At 42.5% G+C, this 17,258-nt stretch overlaps 1 protein-coding gene across 3 annotated transcripts in view; it reads right to left on the reverse strand.

The window, feature by feature from the left end:
* Positions 1-17,258, reverse strand: part of pcnt (pericentrin) — a 33,624-nt gene that overhangs the window by 4,211 nt on the left and 12,155 nt on the right. For 2 of the 3 annotated variants that reach the window (XM_087833126.1, XM_087833124.1), the window contains exons 20-53: positions 17,088-17,192; positions 16,857-16,968; positions 16,738-16,778; positions 16,520-16,639; positions 16,119-16,362; positions 15,837-15,975; positions 14,537-14,978; positions 14,264-14,461; positions 14,107-14,178; positions 13,587-13,691; positions 13,148-13,300; positions 12,300-12,446; positions 10,694-10,854; positions 10,420-10,592; positions 10,075-10,256; positions 9,809-9,971; positions 9,402-9,644; positions 8,721-8,953; positions 8,439-8,546; positions 7,856-7,876; positions 7,222-7,458; positions 6,957-7,130; positions 6,571-6,723; positions 5,749-5,928; positions 4,631-5,644; positions 3,283-3,453; positions 2,986-3,163; positions 2,423-2,733; positions 2,230-2,332; positions 1,946-2,118; positions 1,593-1,865; positions 1,241-1,398; positions 916-1,045; positions 3-794 (exon numbers count right to left, since the gene is read on the reverse strand). In XM_087833126.1, the coding sequence (XP_087689252.1) occupies positions 3-794; positions 916-1,045; positions 1,241-1,398; positions 1,593-1,865; positions 1,946-2,118; positions 2,230-2,332; positions 2,423-2,733; positions 2,986-3,163; positions 3,283-3,453; positions 4,631-5,644; positions 5,749-5,928; positions 6,571-6,723; positions 6,957-7,130; positions 7,222-7,458; positions 7,856-7,876; positions 8,439-8,546; positions 8,721-8,953; positions 9,402-9,644; positions 9,809-9,971; positions 10,075-10,256; positions 10,420-10,592; positions 10,694-10,854; positions 12,300-12,446; positions 13,148-13,300; positions 13,587-13,691; positions 14,107-14,178; positions 14,264-14,461; positions 14,537-14,978; positions 15,837-15,975; positions 16,119-16,362; positions 16,520-16,639; positions 16,738-16,778; positions 16,857-16,968; positions 17,088-17,192 (7,209 nt within the window). The remainder of the gene's footprint in view (positions 1-2; positions 795-915; positions 1,046-1,240; positions 1,399-1,592; positions 1,866-1,945; positions 2,119-2,229; positions 2,333-2,422; positions 2,734-2,985; positions 3,164-3,282; positions 3,454-4,630; positions 5,645-5,748; positions 5,929-6,570; positions 6,724-6,956; positions 7,131-7,221; positions 7,459-7,855; positions 7,877-8,438; positions 8,547-8,720; positions 8,954-9,401; positions 9,645-9,808; positions 9,972-10,074; positions 10,257-10,419; positions 10,593-10,693; positions 10,855-12,299; positions 12,447-13,147; positions 13,301-13,586; positions 13,692-14,106; positions 14,179-14,263; positions 14,462-14,536; positions 14,979-15,836; positions 15,976-16,118; positions 16,363-16,519; positions 16,640-16,737; positions 16,779-16,856; positions 16,969-17,087; positions 17,193-17,258) is intronic. The other variant, XM_087833125.1, reaches the window with a different exon arrangement.

The raw sequence follows: 17,258 nt of genomic DNA on the forward strand, positions 1-17,258 counted from the left end.
ACCAGTTTGCTGTTGATCCTCTCCTGTCGCCTCTCTCTTTCCATCTGCTCTTGCATCTCCTTCCTCTTTTCCCTTTCCCACTGCTCCTCCCTCTCCCTCTCTTTGTCCTTCAGCACTCGGAGTCTCTCCTTCAGCTCTGCGAGTTCCACCCCTTGGCGCCTGGACTGCTCTCGCTCCACCTCTAAAGCCCGGTTTGCTTCCTGTTTCTGCTCCTTCACAGTCTCAATTGTGATACGATTTCGGGTGGCTGCTTCCTGCTCCTTCTGAAGCTCCTCCCTCCTCGTTCTGTCCTCTTCTTCCCATCGCCTCCTGCTCTGTAGTAGCTCTGCCCTCAGTCTGTCCGCCACAGCTGCCAACTCCTCCCCTTGCCTTCGCTCTTGCTCTAGCTGGGAGCGCAAGTCCGAGATGAACTTCCTGTCTCTTGCAGCGTCGGCATCATGTCTACGGCTGAGCTCATCCACCTGCCTGGAGCAGCGGTCTTGCTCTTCATCAAGCTTCCTGTGAGAATCTGCAAGCTTCGAGTGAATTTCAGTCAAGCGAGTTTCTGCTTCAGTCAGCAGGAGCTCCTGACGAGTCTTTTCTTGCAAGCTGAGCTCTTGTTGGTGTGAAGAACGTTTGCGTTCATCTTCTAGCTCCTTCTGAGTGTCGTCCAGGCGTTTCTCTAGCAGCAAACAGCGGGACTGTTCAATCTGAAGTTCTTGTCTCAGGTTGCTACAGGCCACCCTTTCCTGCTCCACCTGCCCCTTTAGAGACATGACCTCTGACCTCAGCTTCTCAGAAGACACCTGTACATTCTAGACAGAGTACATCGTGTAAAAACACAAACATTGGGTAGTGATGTTACAAATGTAGCGAACTGAAGTTTTCTGTACGAATAGAAAATTTTAGTAGTGTCCATTTTTAGTGCTCTCTTACCTCTCTCCTTTCCTCCTCCTCCCTTCCTATACGCAGACTTAGAGCCCTCTCCTGCTCCAGTTCTTGTTGAAGCTCACACACTCTGGCCTGCTCTCTCCTCAAAGCTTCCTCAGCCTCTTCTATCGTCAGCCTGAAGAAAATTGGTAATTTTCAACTTTACCATAGTTACATTGTAATAGGTTAGACTAAAACATAAAAAAAAAGTTTAGGAAAGGGGCCCTTTAACATGCCTCAACAATGAAGTTGAAACCCATTTGATTTGCAAAACGCTGATTCACAGGGGAGGCCTGTTTAAGTGCCTGTATTCTGAGCGTGTAATACATACCTGAGCGACATCGTTTTGTTCTTCTGCTCTTGCTGAGCGTCATGTGCACATTTGAGTTGTTTCTGGCTCTCCTCCAGCTCTGCCCTCAGTTGGGATTCATCCCGTTGTTCAGTCTGCAGTTGATCTCTGTGCCAGTTACTGTCAACTCTGTCATCAGTCTGAGAAAGATGGTGAAAGGACAAAAAAAAAAAAAAAAAAAAAGATTTATACAGATACAAGGTAAGTTAATGCACCATGGTAAGTTAAACTCATCTTACACCTGAATGAAAAATAATACCTTCATGCCAATAACCGATTTAGAACAAATTATCCTTTAAGTAGAAGAAATTTTGAACCAGCGCTTGAAACTCACTTGTGAGTGTCTTTGTGCCATTCGACAGAGCAGCTCTCTGAGTGCAATTACAGTCTCCTGCAATGCCCTCTTCTCCTGCTGCCAGCTCATGGGAGGATTAGATGATTTATCTTGGTGGTGCAGTAGAGCAGAGCCATCTTCAGCATGATGCTGCGACAGACTCAGTGAGCAGGCTTTTAAGTCCAACACATGAGACTGTGCTGATGGATTGACACGACGCTGAGACAAGGTCAGAATTCTGCAGCTTTCTTGATAAACTTTCTTCAACAGTCCCTGCATGAAGAAAGACAAAGTGAAGAAAAATCTGGCTTTTTGTTACTTTAACATGTTTATCAATTGTGTGTGAAGCCTACCTGAAGCTCAGGTGACAACAGATCATCACTGTAGCTCATACTGCCCGCAGCACTGTCCGTGTTAGCGGTGGGGTCAACTCCTCTACAGCGGAGGTACTCAATAAACTGAGCATCCAGTCTCTCAGTCTGCTCCAACTCCAGTCTCAGCCTAGCACCCAGTTCTGAACTCACATCTGAATAAGAGGAGAACATCGACGTTCAGCTGCCTTTATGCAGAATATCCAGATATACAAGTGACTCAAAATCCTCACAAGTCACAGGTGTCACAGTGTGGAAATACTCACTGCTGCCATATCCGTCACTGGCCCATTCGGGTGCCGACAAGGAAGAGGTGGAGCCAAGTGGTGAGGAAGGAGTCGTTAGGTCAAGTCCTTCCAATTCACGTACCTGTGAACAAGAAAACATAATAATCTGAGTTAGAACTGAAACCAAAAGAAATGAACACATGGTTTACATATCTGAGTTTGAACTACATACTTTATCGGCATCCAGTGAATCGAGGATGGAGTAGTTCTCAGACACTGACACAGAGCGTGGCGAGTGGGAACTCTGTGTAGCTGGGTCTGGGGTGATGGTCCTGGAGTGTGAAGGAGGCTCCATTACAACCGTGGGAGAGGGTTTGACCTGGGGGAGGTCCAGGCCTGTGTTATTCAAGCCACTGAGCTCAGAGGTGTGGAAACGTTCAGGGATTCGGTCCTCAGAGCACTCGAGTCTTCTTAAAACCTCCGGAGAGCTCAGAGAGTCTTCGTGGTGAGACACAATGTCCTCGAAAGCTCTGACAGAAATATCTGACAGTGAAAAAAAAATGATCAGTATGAGAACATGTTTCTGTTAAAATGTTCGGGGGGCTCTATAAATCACCATCATGTTTTAAACAAAGTTTGCATTTCTTATTTTAAAACCCCAATTCCACTATTCCTTGTAAACATAAAAGGCTAGGTCAAATAGATTTTCATTGTCATTGCTTTTTATAGGCTTGCACATAATTAAATCAATATTTACCCTCATACAATCAGTGCAAAGACTTATTTAGTGCTCACCCTTATGTGGGTATCCCTGAAGTGTGTCCTGTTGGCTCTGCTGTCGGAGTTGCTGCAGCTCTCTCTGCTGATAGGCCAATTCCTCCTCCTGTGCAGCCAAGTCCTCCTGAACGCTTTGAAGTTCTGCCTTCAGTTGTTGGTTGTCCGCTTCAAGGTCAATGAGAGCACGATCTTTGGTCTGCCAGAGAAATGGTGACATTAAAACGCAGCAGTCAAGTTTCAAGCACTCAGACCACCACATTAATTAAAACCACTATACATCTTATCTGATAATGTGTGGTCCACTCCGATTCCCACCTGAACTTCCTCATGCAGTTTTTCAGCCCTTTCTGTACTGGTACTCAGACCCTGTCTCAGTGCAGTCAGCTCTGTCCTCAGAGCCTGATGTTCTTCCTTGAGCTTGGACAGCTCAACCTCCTTTTGTCTCAAGGCAGTGTCTGCTTTAGCCAAGGTCTCCTCAGCATGGGTCTGAAGTGGAAGAAAGACATCCACAGAAACATTAAGTGTCATATCACACCCCTTTTCCTTTAGTCCCCCCCAAAAAAAGAAAACCTACACAAACCTTATATAACCAGATTTAAACACTTTCAAATATAACGGCATTTTACTGAGTACAGTCAGTGCATGCATCTGTTGCATAAGCTGTAATCTTTCACTCGCATTACAAACAACTCAATGTAACATGAAGAGAGAAATTTGCCAAAAGCAGCTGTGAAGTAGTAAAAAAAACAAAAAAACCGAAAAACAACAAGCTCCGATAAAATGCAGAGACATGCTACAAACTAACCAGTGCATTAAAGAAGTCATGCTCTCTTTTCTTACCACATCCTGCCAAGTTAGAACAAAACACGAAAAACAAAGTGCAACACAGCTTTAAAAGCCAGTGCTACCAAAGATTTTCTTCCTGCTTCCTCTTTTTAATGTCACTTCCTCTGTGCGGGTCAAGATTTTGCTATATCTCATTGCTGCGCCACGTCACAACAGCAACGCCCCTAATTATAACCAGATGTGGTCCTGCGGCACAGCTGTATGCTTCGGAGGGGAAAGAAAAAGAAAAGCAGCAGCAAAATATTTCCTGTTTCGTACTGAGGCTTGTTTAAGTTTAAAGAGGTTGCTGGGCAACTGACGTTTTTGAAAAAGAACTCTTTTGAGTGACAATAAACAGATTTGTTCAGTGAAACTACTACAATTTTAAAAACTGAAGATTACAGCATGTTTTACTGCTCTGTTTAATGAAATACTCAAACCGCTAAAACATTGTTATTATATGGTTATTACAGATTTAATGATAAATTGAGCGATTCTTGTATAGCACTTTTCTACTCTCCTGCAGCACTCAAAGCGGTTTATACAAACGTGCCTCATTCACCCATTCATACAAGCACTTTTCTCCTATGCTGAAATGCTTTTAATCCAACAGTCACACATGTTCATACTCCAATGAATGCGTCAGACTAGAGCAGCCAGGGATCAAACCACCAACCTTCCTATTAGTACATACACACAGACAACAAACGTTTATGGGAGACAACAGAAATATGGCCGATGTATCCGCAAATTAGACCATCACTGATGACAGATAGTCGTGTTCAAAGTGAATGAGCCAATAATAAGGTTTGTTCTTTAAAACTAAACCAACACCTACCAGCACTTCCTTTTGAGCCTCTTCTTGACTGGTTTCGTTTTCATTTAGCTTAACTGTCAGGTCCTGGATGAGGGCTCTCAGTGAAGTCACTTCCTGTTGTAGCTTTTCAATTTCCTCTTGGAGCTGGCCCTCTCTCCTCCTCAGTGCCTCACGTTCAGCAGAAAGCTCTCCCTTCACAGTCTCCAGGGTTTTAATTCTTGCCCTTTCCTGAGCCACCTGTTCCTCCATATCGACCACCTCAGCTCTTAGCTCCTGGACTTGTCTCTCAAGAGTGAGACTGCTTTCTCTGAGGATGTCCATTTCCATTATCATCTCCATCTCCTTTGTTTTTAGAGTTTCGGTCTCTCGCACCCTCTCCTCTTCATTAGTCTGGAGTTCCAAAACCTGAGAGCTGAGGCAGGTTTTTTCCTCTGCCTCTTCTGCTGGAACTTTCCAGCTGTTCCTCTCCTCCTCTGATAGCTTCCTCTTCTCCCTCTCCTCTTCTAGCTGGGCTGTGACCTCCTCCAGCTCAGTTTCCTTCAGGGAGAGGAGACTTTGGATTTCATCTGACTTTTCTCTCTCAGCATTTAGCCTCTTTCCAAATTCTTCCCCGTGCCCTCTGTACTCTTCCTCCTGGGTGAGCAGTAATCGTTCCAGTCCCTCTTTCTCTGCCACTGCAGTCTCGAGTTGACTCTGAAGGGCCTTGATACGAGAACGAAGCGATCGGGAGGCGGTAGAATGAGTCAGGCTGAGTTCATGCTTTAGGCTGTTTGGCCCCGCTTTCTTCTCTTGTTCTTGGATGGTATAGTTTTGAGGTTCGGGGCTGGGGGCGGGTGAAGGATTAATGCTGTCACCGTCCTGAGAGTCACTGACTTCATGCAGGTTGGGTCCCAGGGTGGCGAGTTCTGCCTGCAGCGTACTGATTACCTCGTGAAGGCGCTCCTCTTCTTCCTGTTTGTCTTGGCGCACTCTTGTGATTTCAGATTTAAGATGTTCCACCTGTGAGCGCAGATCTTCAAGCTCAGCTTCCAGAACCTTTTATCAGAAAACAATCAAAACGATTCCATTAAAAATAAGTAAATAAATCATGGCCTCACCAGGTATGTGCACTCAAATATTTAGTTAGTATTTACACCGACCTTGTTATCGCTGGTATTCTCAAGTTCCTGTTCCAGTCTTTGGATTTCACTGTTGAGGTGGTCGATCTCGTGGTTTTTCTCCTGAAGAAGTGCTGAAGGGAGCGTCTCTTCATCCATTTCATCCTCCTTGCAAAGTTGCTCATTTTCCTCCTTAAGTATCGTCAGGGCAGACACATTTTCCTGGAATTGGTGGTGCATTATCAGTTATCTTCAGATTCAACTGTTTTTCAACTAACCATAATGAGTGTAACTAAGGAAATATTAAATAGAGAAAAAATAAATCTGCTGCAAAACCAAAAAAATTATATTTAAAAAACAAAAAAATGTTATCGATGTGCTTTAAACTGTAAAAACCTGTGATTCGAGGTACAGGGTGCAGTAGTGCATTTTAAGAGAACTGCTAGTGTTAGCTCAGAGCAGCAGACACAACATAGTCTCCCATCTCCACTGCTTCACTCAGTCACATTTAATAATAAAAAAAAAAGTTCAGTCAGGCTTTGTTTGGGTGTAGCAGTCTGACGTGCAGGCTTGATAGAAGTTGATGTAGCAACAAAAGTAAATGCAACAAGTAATCATCTTACTTTTATCAGCCATGAAGTGTGCAAGTAAGCTAAGGCTACAGTAAAGTAACAGCAGGAAGGGAGGAGACTCACAAAAAAAGCAAGTCTTCAAAAGCTGAGATGACAATATAATTAAGGCATAAGTATTATTTGCTGCAGTCATGGTTTTACATAAAAGTACAACTTATTGAACTGTATAGTGTAACATATTTTAGGTCAGTTAGATTATTTAGTCATATGAGAAACACATCCCACTTCTTACCTTCAGGGCAGTAATTTGCTCTTGGAGCTCATTAACATGTGCTGCATTGGAATTAGTCAGCAGCTCCAGCTGTAGTGTGAGGTGTTTTACTTCAGCTTCCTTTATATTCAAGTCTCTCTGCACGGTCTCCAGCTGGCCAAGCAGAACCTCAACCTAAGAAATGCAACGTAACTATTTAAATCAAAACCAAAATACAATTTTCAAGTTCTGCATTTGCTGATAACTAATCAGACTGATGGCTTTAAAAGATTGACTAAGACATCACAAACATTTTTCCAACCAAAAGGTGGCAGCACAGCAAAACGTGTCAAACAACAACCGCTACCACACATCAGCTCAAATCTTCTTAGCTACCAAATACTAGCGTTACATAAAATCTAACAGACCTCCTGCTCTTTGCTCTGTAGACTCTGTTGAGCAGTGTCTAGGGCATCCTTAAGCTCCTGGGTGGGGTCACGCATGTTGTCATGGTAACAGTGTCTCGTCTCATCCAGTTTGGACTGCAGGGCTGAGATCTGAAGCCTGCTGGACAGCTGCTGCTGCTCTAGTGCCTGTTTATCCTGACAAAGAGAGCGAGAGCATCAGTTAACTCTTGAGGGAGGATGCACACCAACACTTCACCTGAACTCAAAGTGTGCACTTTGCCCTTACTTGTGTAAGCTCCTGCTCTCTCAGCTTTGCTTTTTGAAGTTCTTGTTCCAGTTGACCGACACATCTGTTACTCTCTACACTGTTGAGCAGCGCTTGCTCCAACTCTCTGATTCGACCGGCCAGCTTGTCTATCTCCTCATTGCGTTCTGCAAGATCGCGCTGGGCTTGCTGACAGGTTGCAAGCAAAGAAGAATAGTCCTCGGTCTTATCTTTGATAACACCTTGCAAGCTCTCAACCTGCAGAGGCAGAAAGATTGATTCAGTTTCAGGGTTTTAAGATGGAAAACTGCAAATTTAAAACAAGCAAAAACAAAAACAAACAAGTCAAAGAACAAAACGCTACATGATAAGATGCTTTAAAAAAAACAAAAAACAAACACAGCCAATCCAGATCTGCAGCCACTGGTTGGGACACTGAATTTAAGCCATTTCAGAGAGCAGCAACATGAAGATGAAAGACAGATGACGTGTGAAAAAGATGCAAATGAATATTAGCAAATGGACTACTGAATACTAATGAATGCAGAACCTATAACCAGCATATAAGCACTACAAAAAAAGATGATGCAAACCACACACACACACCATGCATGACAGAGAGCTAAGACAAGCATGCTACAGTTAGATTTCATACCTGCAGAACCAAGTCCTCAAACTACAGCAATCCATTCAGCACAGGGATAAACACATGGCAATAGTCAGGCTCATTGGCAAACACCACATTCATCACTTCAACACCAGTAACACTATGTACTCCACAGCTAACTTGCAAACAGTAATCACACCAAACACAAACACTACAACTGCGACACACTAGAAACAGAAACATTTTGTTTAACAAATTCTGGTTAAATACATCGTGCTTCAGTATTTATGGGTAGATATAAATCAGAGCATTGAAATACTTTAACCTGTGTTTAAATCACAAAACATTGCACACACAAAAAAAAGACGTCTGTTGTTGAAGCCAACAAAACAATTGATCCAAACACAAGAGTTTTAACAGAGCCTATGCCTGTGGTAATGAATTTGAAATTTAGGCTGAATTACAGGATAGCAGAAGATCTGATAAGACAATGTTTGAAGGAAAAAAAAAAAAGAAGAACAAAAGCTGCTGTTAAGGTATTTCTGTTTTGGGTTTAAGAAATGCTTTGTGACCAAATCACAGGCTGAGAAAAGCTGTAATATTTACAGACACACACAGTTAAGTGCCTCACCTGGTATCCTTTATTATCCACACTAGGAGTCTGTCTGAGCTGGGCCTCAAGCCTGCGGATCTCCTGCTGGAACTCATCCCGCTCGTGTTCACGTTCCACAGCCTGCTCCTATTATGGAAGGCAACAAATTCAGTGAAAGCCTGTCCGCTGCATTAAGCACGGACTTGGAAAATAGTCTATGACACTTTAATAACCTTGGAAAAACAATCAAGAAAGAATCCATGATATCCAAATGCAAACAAACCCAAAGATTACACACCAGTTTAATTTGTCAAGCCTCACCTCGATAAACTGCCTGTCATGTTTAAGCTGCTTCTCCAGTGCTTGGACACGCTGGTTGAGGTCTTCAGTGTGGGTCTTGTGGTGCAGCTCCGTCTCCAGGCCTCTGGTTTCCTGCTCCTCGAGCTCCCTCTCCAGAGTCCGGAGACGAAGGGACAGAGAGCGGTGGTCCTTCTCTGCCTGCCGCTGCAAGTCCAGCCTATCTTGGGACAAACGATCAGTCTCTGCCAACAAAGCTTGAAAAATAAAAAGAGGAATTAAAGTCAGTAAAATTGTTTTCATTTAGTTAAATTCAGAGGAATTTAAAAAAAAAAAAAAGCAGAGGCAGAATATGAGTGAGGTTAAATACTGACAATTCAGCATAATCTGCCTTAAGAAATAGAACAGCAACTAACAGCACTCCAAGATGCTTTGCCACACGCTATTGGTAATTGCAATATTACAAAAAGCAACCTCACAGCACTGCAAATATACTGCATATTCATCCCCACTCCCTTCTCACACACTAATACTCCACTCTGACCCACAAACCTGCATCAGGATCTAAATTGAGCCAATGGCCTACGGAGAGAAGACACGTCTGAGCACAGACATTATATAAGCGCACAGTCAAACTCACTAAAGAGGTCATGTAGCATTTTATGCAGACAAATGATTTCATGTTTTTGTACTCCCTCCACTAACCTTTCTCTCTCTCCCCAAGTCCAGCAGAGAGATGCTCTTTGTGTCGCAGGAGGATGGCATGCTCCTCAGTCAGCTCATGATGCTTCACTCTGAGAGTGTCCAGCTCTGCGGTAAGGCCCTCCATCTGGTGTAGCTTCACCTTCAGGTCCTCTAGCTCCTCCACAAGCCTCTCCTCTTGAGTCTCCTTCTGCTGTAGCAACTCCTCTAGGACTGCTTTTTCAGCCATGTAGCCTTCAAGAAGACCTGAAGAAATCATGCAAATGGTACAAGTTTATTTAAAAAGGGAACGACCTCAAAGACGACTGAGCGTCACAAACGGCAGAGCTGTTAAACTTTGGTGCAAGTGCTAAATGTGCAGCATAATCAGAAGACAGCAGCAGTATGCCAAACAAAGACATAGTGCTCACCTTCTGCTTTGTGAAGCTCCACCTGGAGCTGACTTTTAAGCTTGGCCTCCTGATCAAGCTGCTCCATTAGACGCTTGTGCTGTTCAAGGAGTTGTGCAGAGTCTTCTCTGCCTTGAGAAAACTTTTCCTCCAGAGAAAGATGAACACTGTGAGTTTGCTCCAGCTGGAGAAATGACCAGCATAAAATGATCAGACACCTTGCAAGGCTGGAAAACAGGAAAAAAAAAAAACCTATGCGGACTGAGGAGCATCTCTACTTCCTTTACCTGTGTATTGGCTTGGTTGAGCAGCTCTAGCAGTGTGTCCACTGTATGTCGAAGTCTGCTGCAAGCACTTAGAGCTGCTTCTTCTCCACCAGGACTGATCTCACCATCTGAAACCAGGAGACTCTCACAGAGCAGATGAGTGAGCTCCAATTCCTCTGAAGACAAGTCTGCAACTGAAATACCTACGAAAGAGCAAATTAAGTGTTTTTAACCAATTCTCACATGAATTACACTAAAAATAGTCATCCTTGGTTCCTTTAGAAATAAAGCAATTTTCAGTTAATCCCCAACAAACACAAAAAATCCTAGCATTTATTGTAAAATTATAGAATACATCAGTCAGACCTGATTCTTGTGCCTCTTTGTTCACGCTTGAGCTCCTTTGGTGAGTCGCCTGCTCGGACGTTTTGGCTCGGGCACTGATCTTTTGTCCAATCAGTTCTTCTGTTGCCACGATGCCGCGGAGCATCTCGATCAGCACCTGCCTCAGCTTCTCATTTGTACGGTGTAATTTGCATCTGGGTTAACAGGTACACAGAAATGAGAACATTCAGGATCTGCGAAAGCTCAGAGCTGCTGCTTAAAATATGATTATAATAAATATTAACTACATGCACACCTTTCCTCTTTAGCTGTCTGTAAGTCATCAGTGAGCATCTTAAGAAGGTTCCCTCCCTCCTGTGTCTCTCGCTCCCTTCGTTGAAGGAGCGTGTCCATGGTCTCCATTTCTGCACGTTTTCCTTCCAGCTCTCCCTGCAGGCACCCGACCTCTGCCCGCAGCTGTTAAAACGAACAAAGATATCTTGTTAATTCTCCTTACACTTGTGACCAACCTTTAGTTTCTCACCTATGCCATGGCTTGTTTAAAACCTGTGTGCAGCTGAAACCCAGAGAGGACAGAAGTAACAGACTGAAGAAAAAAAAAAGGGCATGGCAGGACCGCTAAACCCAAAACATAATAAAAAGACTGAAACACTGGTTCTGCACCATCCAAGTCTATCTGATTAAAGCCTCTGGGTCTTAACAAGGGAAATGGGAAAACCAAAAAATATCCAGATCCAAAAGCATAACACAGAAGACATTTACAAGGCTCAGAAGGAAATAAAAACCAGCTGTTGATTGTAAATATATTGAATACAGACTTTAAAGAGAAAAACATTTTAAAGTATATAATATCAAAGGTGTCTGATGTTAAGTACCAACCCAGTACGGTGACAAAATCCAACATTAGGGCGTCAAACACTCAAAAGCTGGAAGAGTTTTCTTGCATATTGGTTGTAAGCGTCCTTACCCTTCCTTCCTCAGCCTCTGATCTCTCCCTCAGCTTTCACCATGTTTTCCCTCCTTTTTCCCCTCCGCTCCCTCCCACAACTGCATCTCATGCAGTCACCTGCCTCACCAAAACAATGCTGTAGCCATGACAACAGCCCCCTCCCAACCTCTCTTAAGCGCTCCTTTTTAACCTCGTGGGGGACACAAGTGTGGCCGTCTGTTAATATCTCACTACAAAGAGTCAAGCTAGACAGGTGCCATGGAAACAAATATATGCAAACACCAATCAGTCATGAGGCCGATCAGTTTGTGAAATCCAAGAACGGGACTGCAGGTTTTAAGTCAGTGAGGATAAATTATAAACCCCAAATACATAACTGAATACAGTTATGTGCCAGGACATGATTTATTATTATTGTAACTGCTTTTTGAAACTGTCCAAATGAGGTTACAAAAATGTGAGACAGAAAAAAGTCATTTTCTGAAGATCAGGGTGAAATCAAATACTTGCTTTACTTCGGGGGGGAACAAAACAACAAAAACAAAAAAGCCAAAGCAAAAGCAGTAAAACTGTTTTTCTGTTGACCTACTAATCGATTATTCGACTAATGCTTTTAACCTTAATCTGAAAAAACAAAAACACCAGATTGGTGATTTTATTCATTAATATGTTCATCTTCCACAGGATACCATCTGATATATGGTGAATAAGGAAACTAACCTACAGAGCCACAGTCTGTATAACCATCCCTCACTCTTTGCTTTAGTTTCCAAATCATTTCATCTCCTCAGTCCTCTTGTGGACCTTTTCCCTTCCTTCAGTATAAATACAACATTTTTTCTGTCCACTTCGCCCAGTTAGTCTTGCCTCCCCCCCCCCTTAAGTAAAAACAGCTATTGTCAACCTACCCAAATTAAGACTTCATAGATATAGTTACATGCATGACTGGTACCTGGGCCACCACAGCATCTAGTTGCTGCAGCTGGGCAGTGAGTTGACTCATTTTCTCCGTGTAGCTCCGCTCTTTTTCCTCTTGTTCAGACGTGAAGCTCCGCCTCAGGTTTTCAAGCTCCGCCTCCTTCTGCTCTTCAAATTCAGTCTTCAAAGAAAACAGTCATGTGTATAGATTAATTCAAAAACGCAGAGCAACAGCTGAAGTACACAGTAGGTTCATTCATTCCAGAGATCTTTGGACTGACTGGCTTATAGCTGACAACTGGCTTGCACATTTCAGATGGTAAAATGCTAAAAGTCTGGAGGGGGGAAGGGAGAAAAAAAAATAAATAAATAAACTAACTTCAGCCTTAAAACCTTCTGCATCAGGGGATAAAAAGCTTAGATCCATCCCATTTAGCCACTGTTCAGATGGCAGCAACACAAACACATGCACGACCCATCAGCACACACATTCAGAGAACAGAGGGACAGACGGACATGAACACTTGTACATATATGATGGAGGGATTATGAGAAAACTGGGTTTGGATGAAGCCTCAGTGGGATAGAGTCCAACAGAAAAAAATATCCCTGGGAATGAACTGGTGCAGCTGAAGCTTAGAGAGGCCAATGGCATCACACACACGCTCCAAATAATCCGGAGCTATTGCATAATAATGTTTGAAAGGAGTTAAATAAAGAAACAAATATAGGGAATATCAATGTATTTTCACATGAACTGCTTATATGGAGAAACATGGCTACCTCAAAGGTGTTCAGCATTAATAAAGATCTTAATTGAAAGGATACTTCTAATCCTAACTGTTTCATATATCCCAAGGAGTTTTATTTTCCTCCTCTTACCTTCAGTTGATTAATCCTGTCCTGCAGCCGCTCTTCTGATTGGACTTTGAGGAGCTCCACCTCTTCTAGGAAGTGCTGTCTTTGCCTTGACGACTCCTCTTCAAGCTCCCTGCGACATGCCTCTAGTTCCCGTGCCGAGACTCCCTTCAGCTCCTACAGCAGACGCGTGTATATATTTAATACCGCAGTACTCCGTTAGTCAGAAGGTCAAATTTTTAGTGCTTCAGAGAAAACAAAATCCAAATAAATACTCTGTGCCTCTATGCAACAAATAGACCATTATGAAGGATTAACAATAATTGAGTGTAGTCCATTCACTAATGGGCTTTTAGAGCCACTGAAACAAGAACGGACAGGTAACCGTTAAAACAACCCGCAATTTAGAGAACAGGATGTTAATTCATGTGGTTTTAAAAAAGGAAGAGGATTTATGACAGACCTGCAGCTGGACTTGGTGCTGTTTGGTTAGTTGCTCTTTTTCAGCCGTGTAGGTTTGCGAGAGCTCCTGCAGAGCAGTGCTGTGTTGCTGCTCAAGCTCTAAAACCTGCAAAAGAAACAGATACAAATCAAGTCCGATTTAGAGTCTCCTGGTACTTAATGCACAAGACTAAGTTAATCAGATGAAAACAAATCAAATTTGATTATCCAGCCAAACAAACTTGGCTGTAATGCTTTTATTTTGGATTTTAACAAATCAGTTTCATAAAGTTTTAATGGCTTCAAGCTATGAATAACTGCCAACAATCACATTATATCATGTTTAAGCAGAGACCATCTGTTTGCCATAGTTACACATCTTTTTCAGAGATATTTGCATTAAAAATTAAAGGAAATCTGCAATTATATACTTATTGTTGTGACATTAAACCAGCCTAATAATGAGATGGTACTCAGCTATTTGGCTTTGAGACAGTGGAAAAACAAACATGATGTAGTTATCATGATGACTGGGCATGTACCTGGTTCTTGAGTGCTTCCAGGGCTTTGCAGTGTTCAGTATCCAAGGCTTCTTTTTGAGCAGCCAGTTCAGACTGTAAAAATAAAACATGAAAATAATGAAGAGGTGAAGGAGCAGTGGGAGACTCGTAATAATGATCCCTACTCTTCATTACTCACTTTGTGAACATGGCTGAGCTCGGCTGCCATGGCTTTAAACTTCTCCATGTGCACATGAGCCAGTTCTTTCCTCAGTTCTTCCCTGATGGACAGCTGCTCTGCAGTATGACGCTCTATTAACTGCTTATGTTCTGAATTCAGGAAAATCAGATCTTCGCGATGTTTCTCCTCAAGCTGAGCCATTTCATCACGTAGTGTCTGCAATTGTAAAGGACAAAGACATTAAAATCCACAAACAAACAGAGAAACTGTCTGTGGCTTCCATCTCCTTACTTGCACTTCTTTCAGGTAGGTGGCCTCCAACGTATCCATGTTACTCAGCATCCTCTTTTCTAGTTCATCTTTCTCCTCCTGGTGTTTAAGAGTCAATTCAGCTTCCAAAGCCTCTAACTTAGCACGATTAGTCTCTTCAAGACGTTCAAGGTCTTCCTTTAGTTTGGAACTGAGGGATGCTTCCAAGGCAACAAGCTCTGCATTATGCTTACATTCAAGCTCGGCTGTTTTAGCTGAAAGCTGATCTTTGTGAGAGGCACAGAGTGAATCTAGCTCTGCTTTGTGTTTGGCATTGAGTGCATCCATTTCTTTGGAGTGTCTGTTCAGTAGCGTTGCCCTCTCATGTTCCAGCTCAGCTTCATATTTGTCCTTCAGCTCTGCCACAGACTCTTCATATTTCTCGATTAAACGCTGCTCTACCGCTGCCTTTTCCTCTTGGAACCTGAATAAAGACATGAAAAAGTAACCAAGAAGTTAACATGTTTGAAGAGTAACTGAGACATTCCAATACCATGTTTCAGTTTTTGATTTACTACCATGTGGCCTGAGTTTGCAGTGCAGACCCTCACAGCAGTACAGCAAGAGAAATTGTAATTTTATTGAGTGTCCATTTCATTACAGTTTACCTATACAGCTGCAACATCATTGCTATGACAACCATATGCATTTGTTCCCTCCCGTATAACCAGAGACAAGCCTGGGCATGTCATGTGTCAGCCTCAGATTCAGTTTAGTATCTAAAAGGGAGTCATTTCAACAACATCCAACAAACAACAAGAAAACCCTTCGTGCTCAAGGTGGAAACAAACATGTTGCATCACTTGAAGCAGAAACACCCTTGAGTGCAGCAAGGCTAGAAAGGAGGAGATATTAGCAGCTGGTGATGTGTGACCCGGAGATAAATAAATCAGTCCACCATGCGCCACTGGAGCAACCATTCCTTGGTTGTACTGTGCAAATGGTCACTTCATATTACTGGTGCGGTTACAAAAAGCAGCGCCTTAGGCAGCTTATTAAAAAGCTACAACCAGGTAGAAAACATTTTTCAGTTTATTACGTGACAATTTTGGGCAGCTCCTGAAGAACCCTAGGTTTATATTTTTCCCTTATCACCAAAAATAATCAATATAATAAAAAGTTTCTTTAAATATAGCTTCAAAGCATTGTAAAGGGTATTTCTCACTTATTATAATCATTATTAATTGAGAAAAAAAAAAAATCATACACAATCAATATGATTACCTATTTAATACACTCTGGATTATACAATTTTAGCTACAATCAACACTCTTGAGCTCACCTCTCTCTGGCCTGGCACAGCTGCATCTCAACCTGCTCATGAAGCAGCTCTTTGAATTCTACAGACATGCAGTCCTTGGTCTTTTGCAGCTCTGCATCATTGGCCTCCACTTTCTGTTTCAACAACAGAACCTGTTGGCCTAGAAGGCAGACATTAAAAACTGATGGAGAACCAAAAGGTAGAGTCTGTATACAGTTTCCAAAACATGAGATCTGGCTAGAAGATGCAATTCACCAACATTTTTCTATAAATAAAAATTACACGAGTCCTGGAGATTCTTACTCTCATCATTTTCCAGTGCATCCTGAAGAGACTTCAATTTCTCCTTCTCCTCGTGAAGTGCTTTTTCAAGCCGTGCCTGCTCCGTTGCCATCTCATCATGGTGTGACCTCAGGACAGAGATCTCAGATTCATACTTCTCCTGCAGCTCTTCTTTCAGCTTGTTCATATTCTCCTGTGCTTGACTCCTCTCTAGTTCAAGAGCTTCCTCAAGACGGGCAAGCTGCTCATCAAACTCTTGTTTCATCTGCAGTATTTTGAAGGAACATTAAATAGCTGTTACTAAACCGAAGCTTGTCACTGTATTATGAAATCAGTATTTTCATGCAACTACACCACCTGCTGCCCAGTTTTCTGTTTTTACTGTGTAGGATAGGTTTTAGTATGAAGGATTACAGAAATACCTTCTGCATGTTCTCATGCTGCTCGGTGAGAGCAGCCACTCTGTTCTCCAGAGTGTAGATGATGGTCGTTGCTGTTTGCAGCTCCTCAGTGTGAGACCATATCCTGTGTTCCACTTCAGCCTAATTATAACAATAGAGACATTCAGATTTTGGGCCAAACAATGTAATCTCATTAATGTAATCTCTTTGTTATCTATATTATTAAGCCTTCTTCTTACCTCAACTTGCATTGCTGCTTCCAAATGGACTCTGGTGAGCTCTACAAAGATATTCAAGTTCATTCATTTTGCAACACACACAGAAAATAAATGAATAAAAATAAAAGTATGTGAAGGACCTTGCAGATGTCTGTCAGAAAGTTTGGCTCTGAGTTGCTCAAGGTCCAGAGCATGACGAGTTTTCTTCTCCTGCAGCTCTTCATAGTAATGATCAGTGAGGTCTGCGCGCACCTGATGTACAAGTTACAACATGCAGCAAGTTAACCAAAAAAACTTAGTGACAACAAGCAGTCACATATTAGGATGATATCACTTTAATAAAAGGCTGAACATATAAGTTGATGTCTGACCTTCTGCACCTCTTCCTCAAAGGAAAGAGTCAAAGAGGATCGCAGATTAGAAAGGTCCATTGTGTGTTTCGCCTCAAGCTGAAGTGTCAAACTGTCAAGGATTTCCTGGATGAGGCACAGGAAACAAAGCAGCCTCTCAATCAATTACACTTAATATGTATCGACTTAAAA

The sequence above is a fragment of the Neolamprologus brichardi genome, chromosome 19, assembly GCF_056152115.1.
Source record: "Neolamprologus brichardi isolate AB-2024 chromosome 19, ASM5615211v1, whole genome shotgun sequence".
In the NCBI taxonomy this organism is placed as follows: Eukaryota; Metazoa; Chordata; class Actinopteri; order Cichliformes; family Cichlidae; genus Neolamprologus; species Neolamprologus brichardi.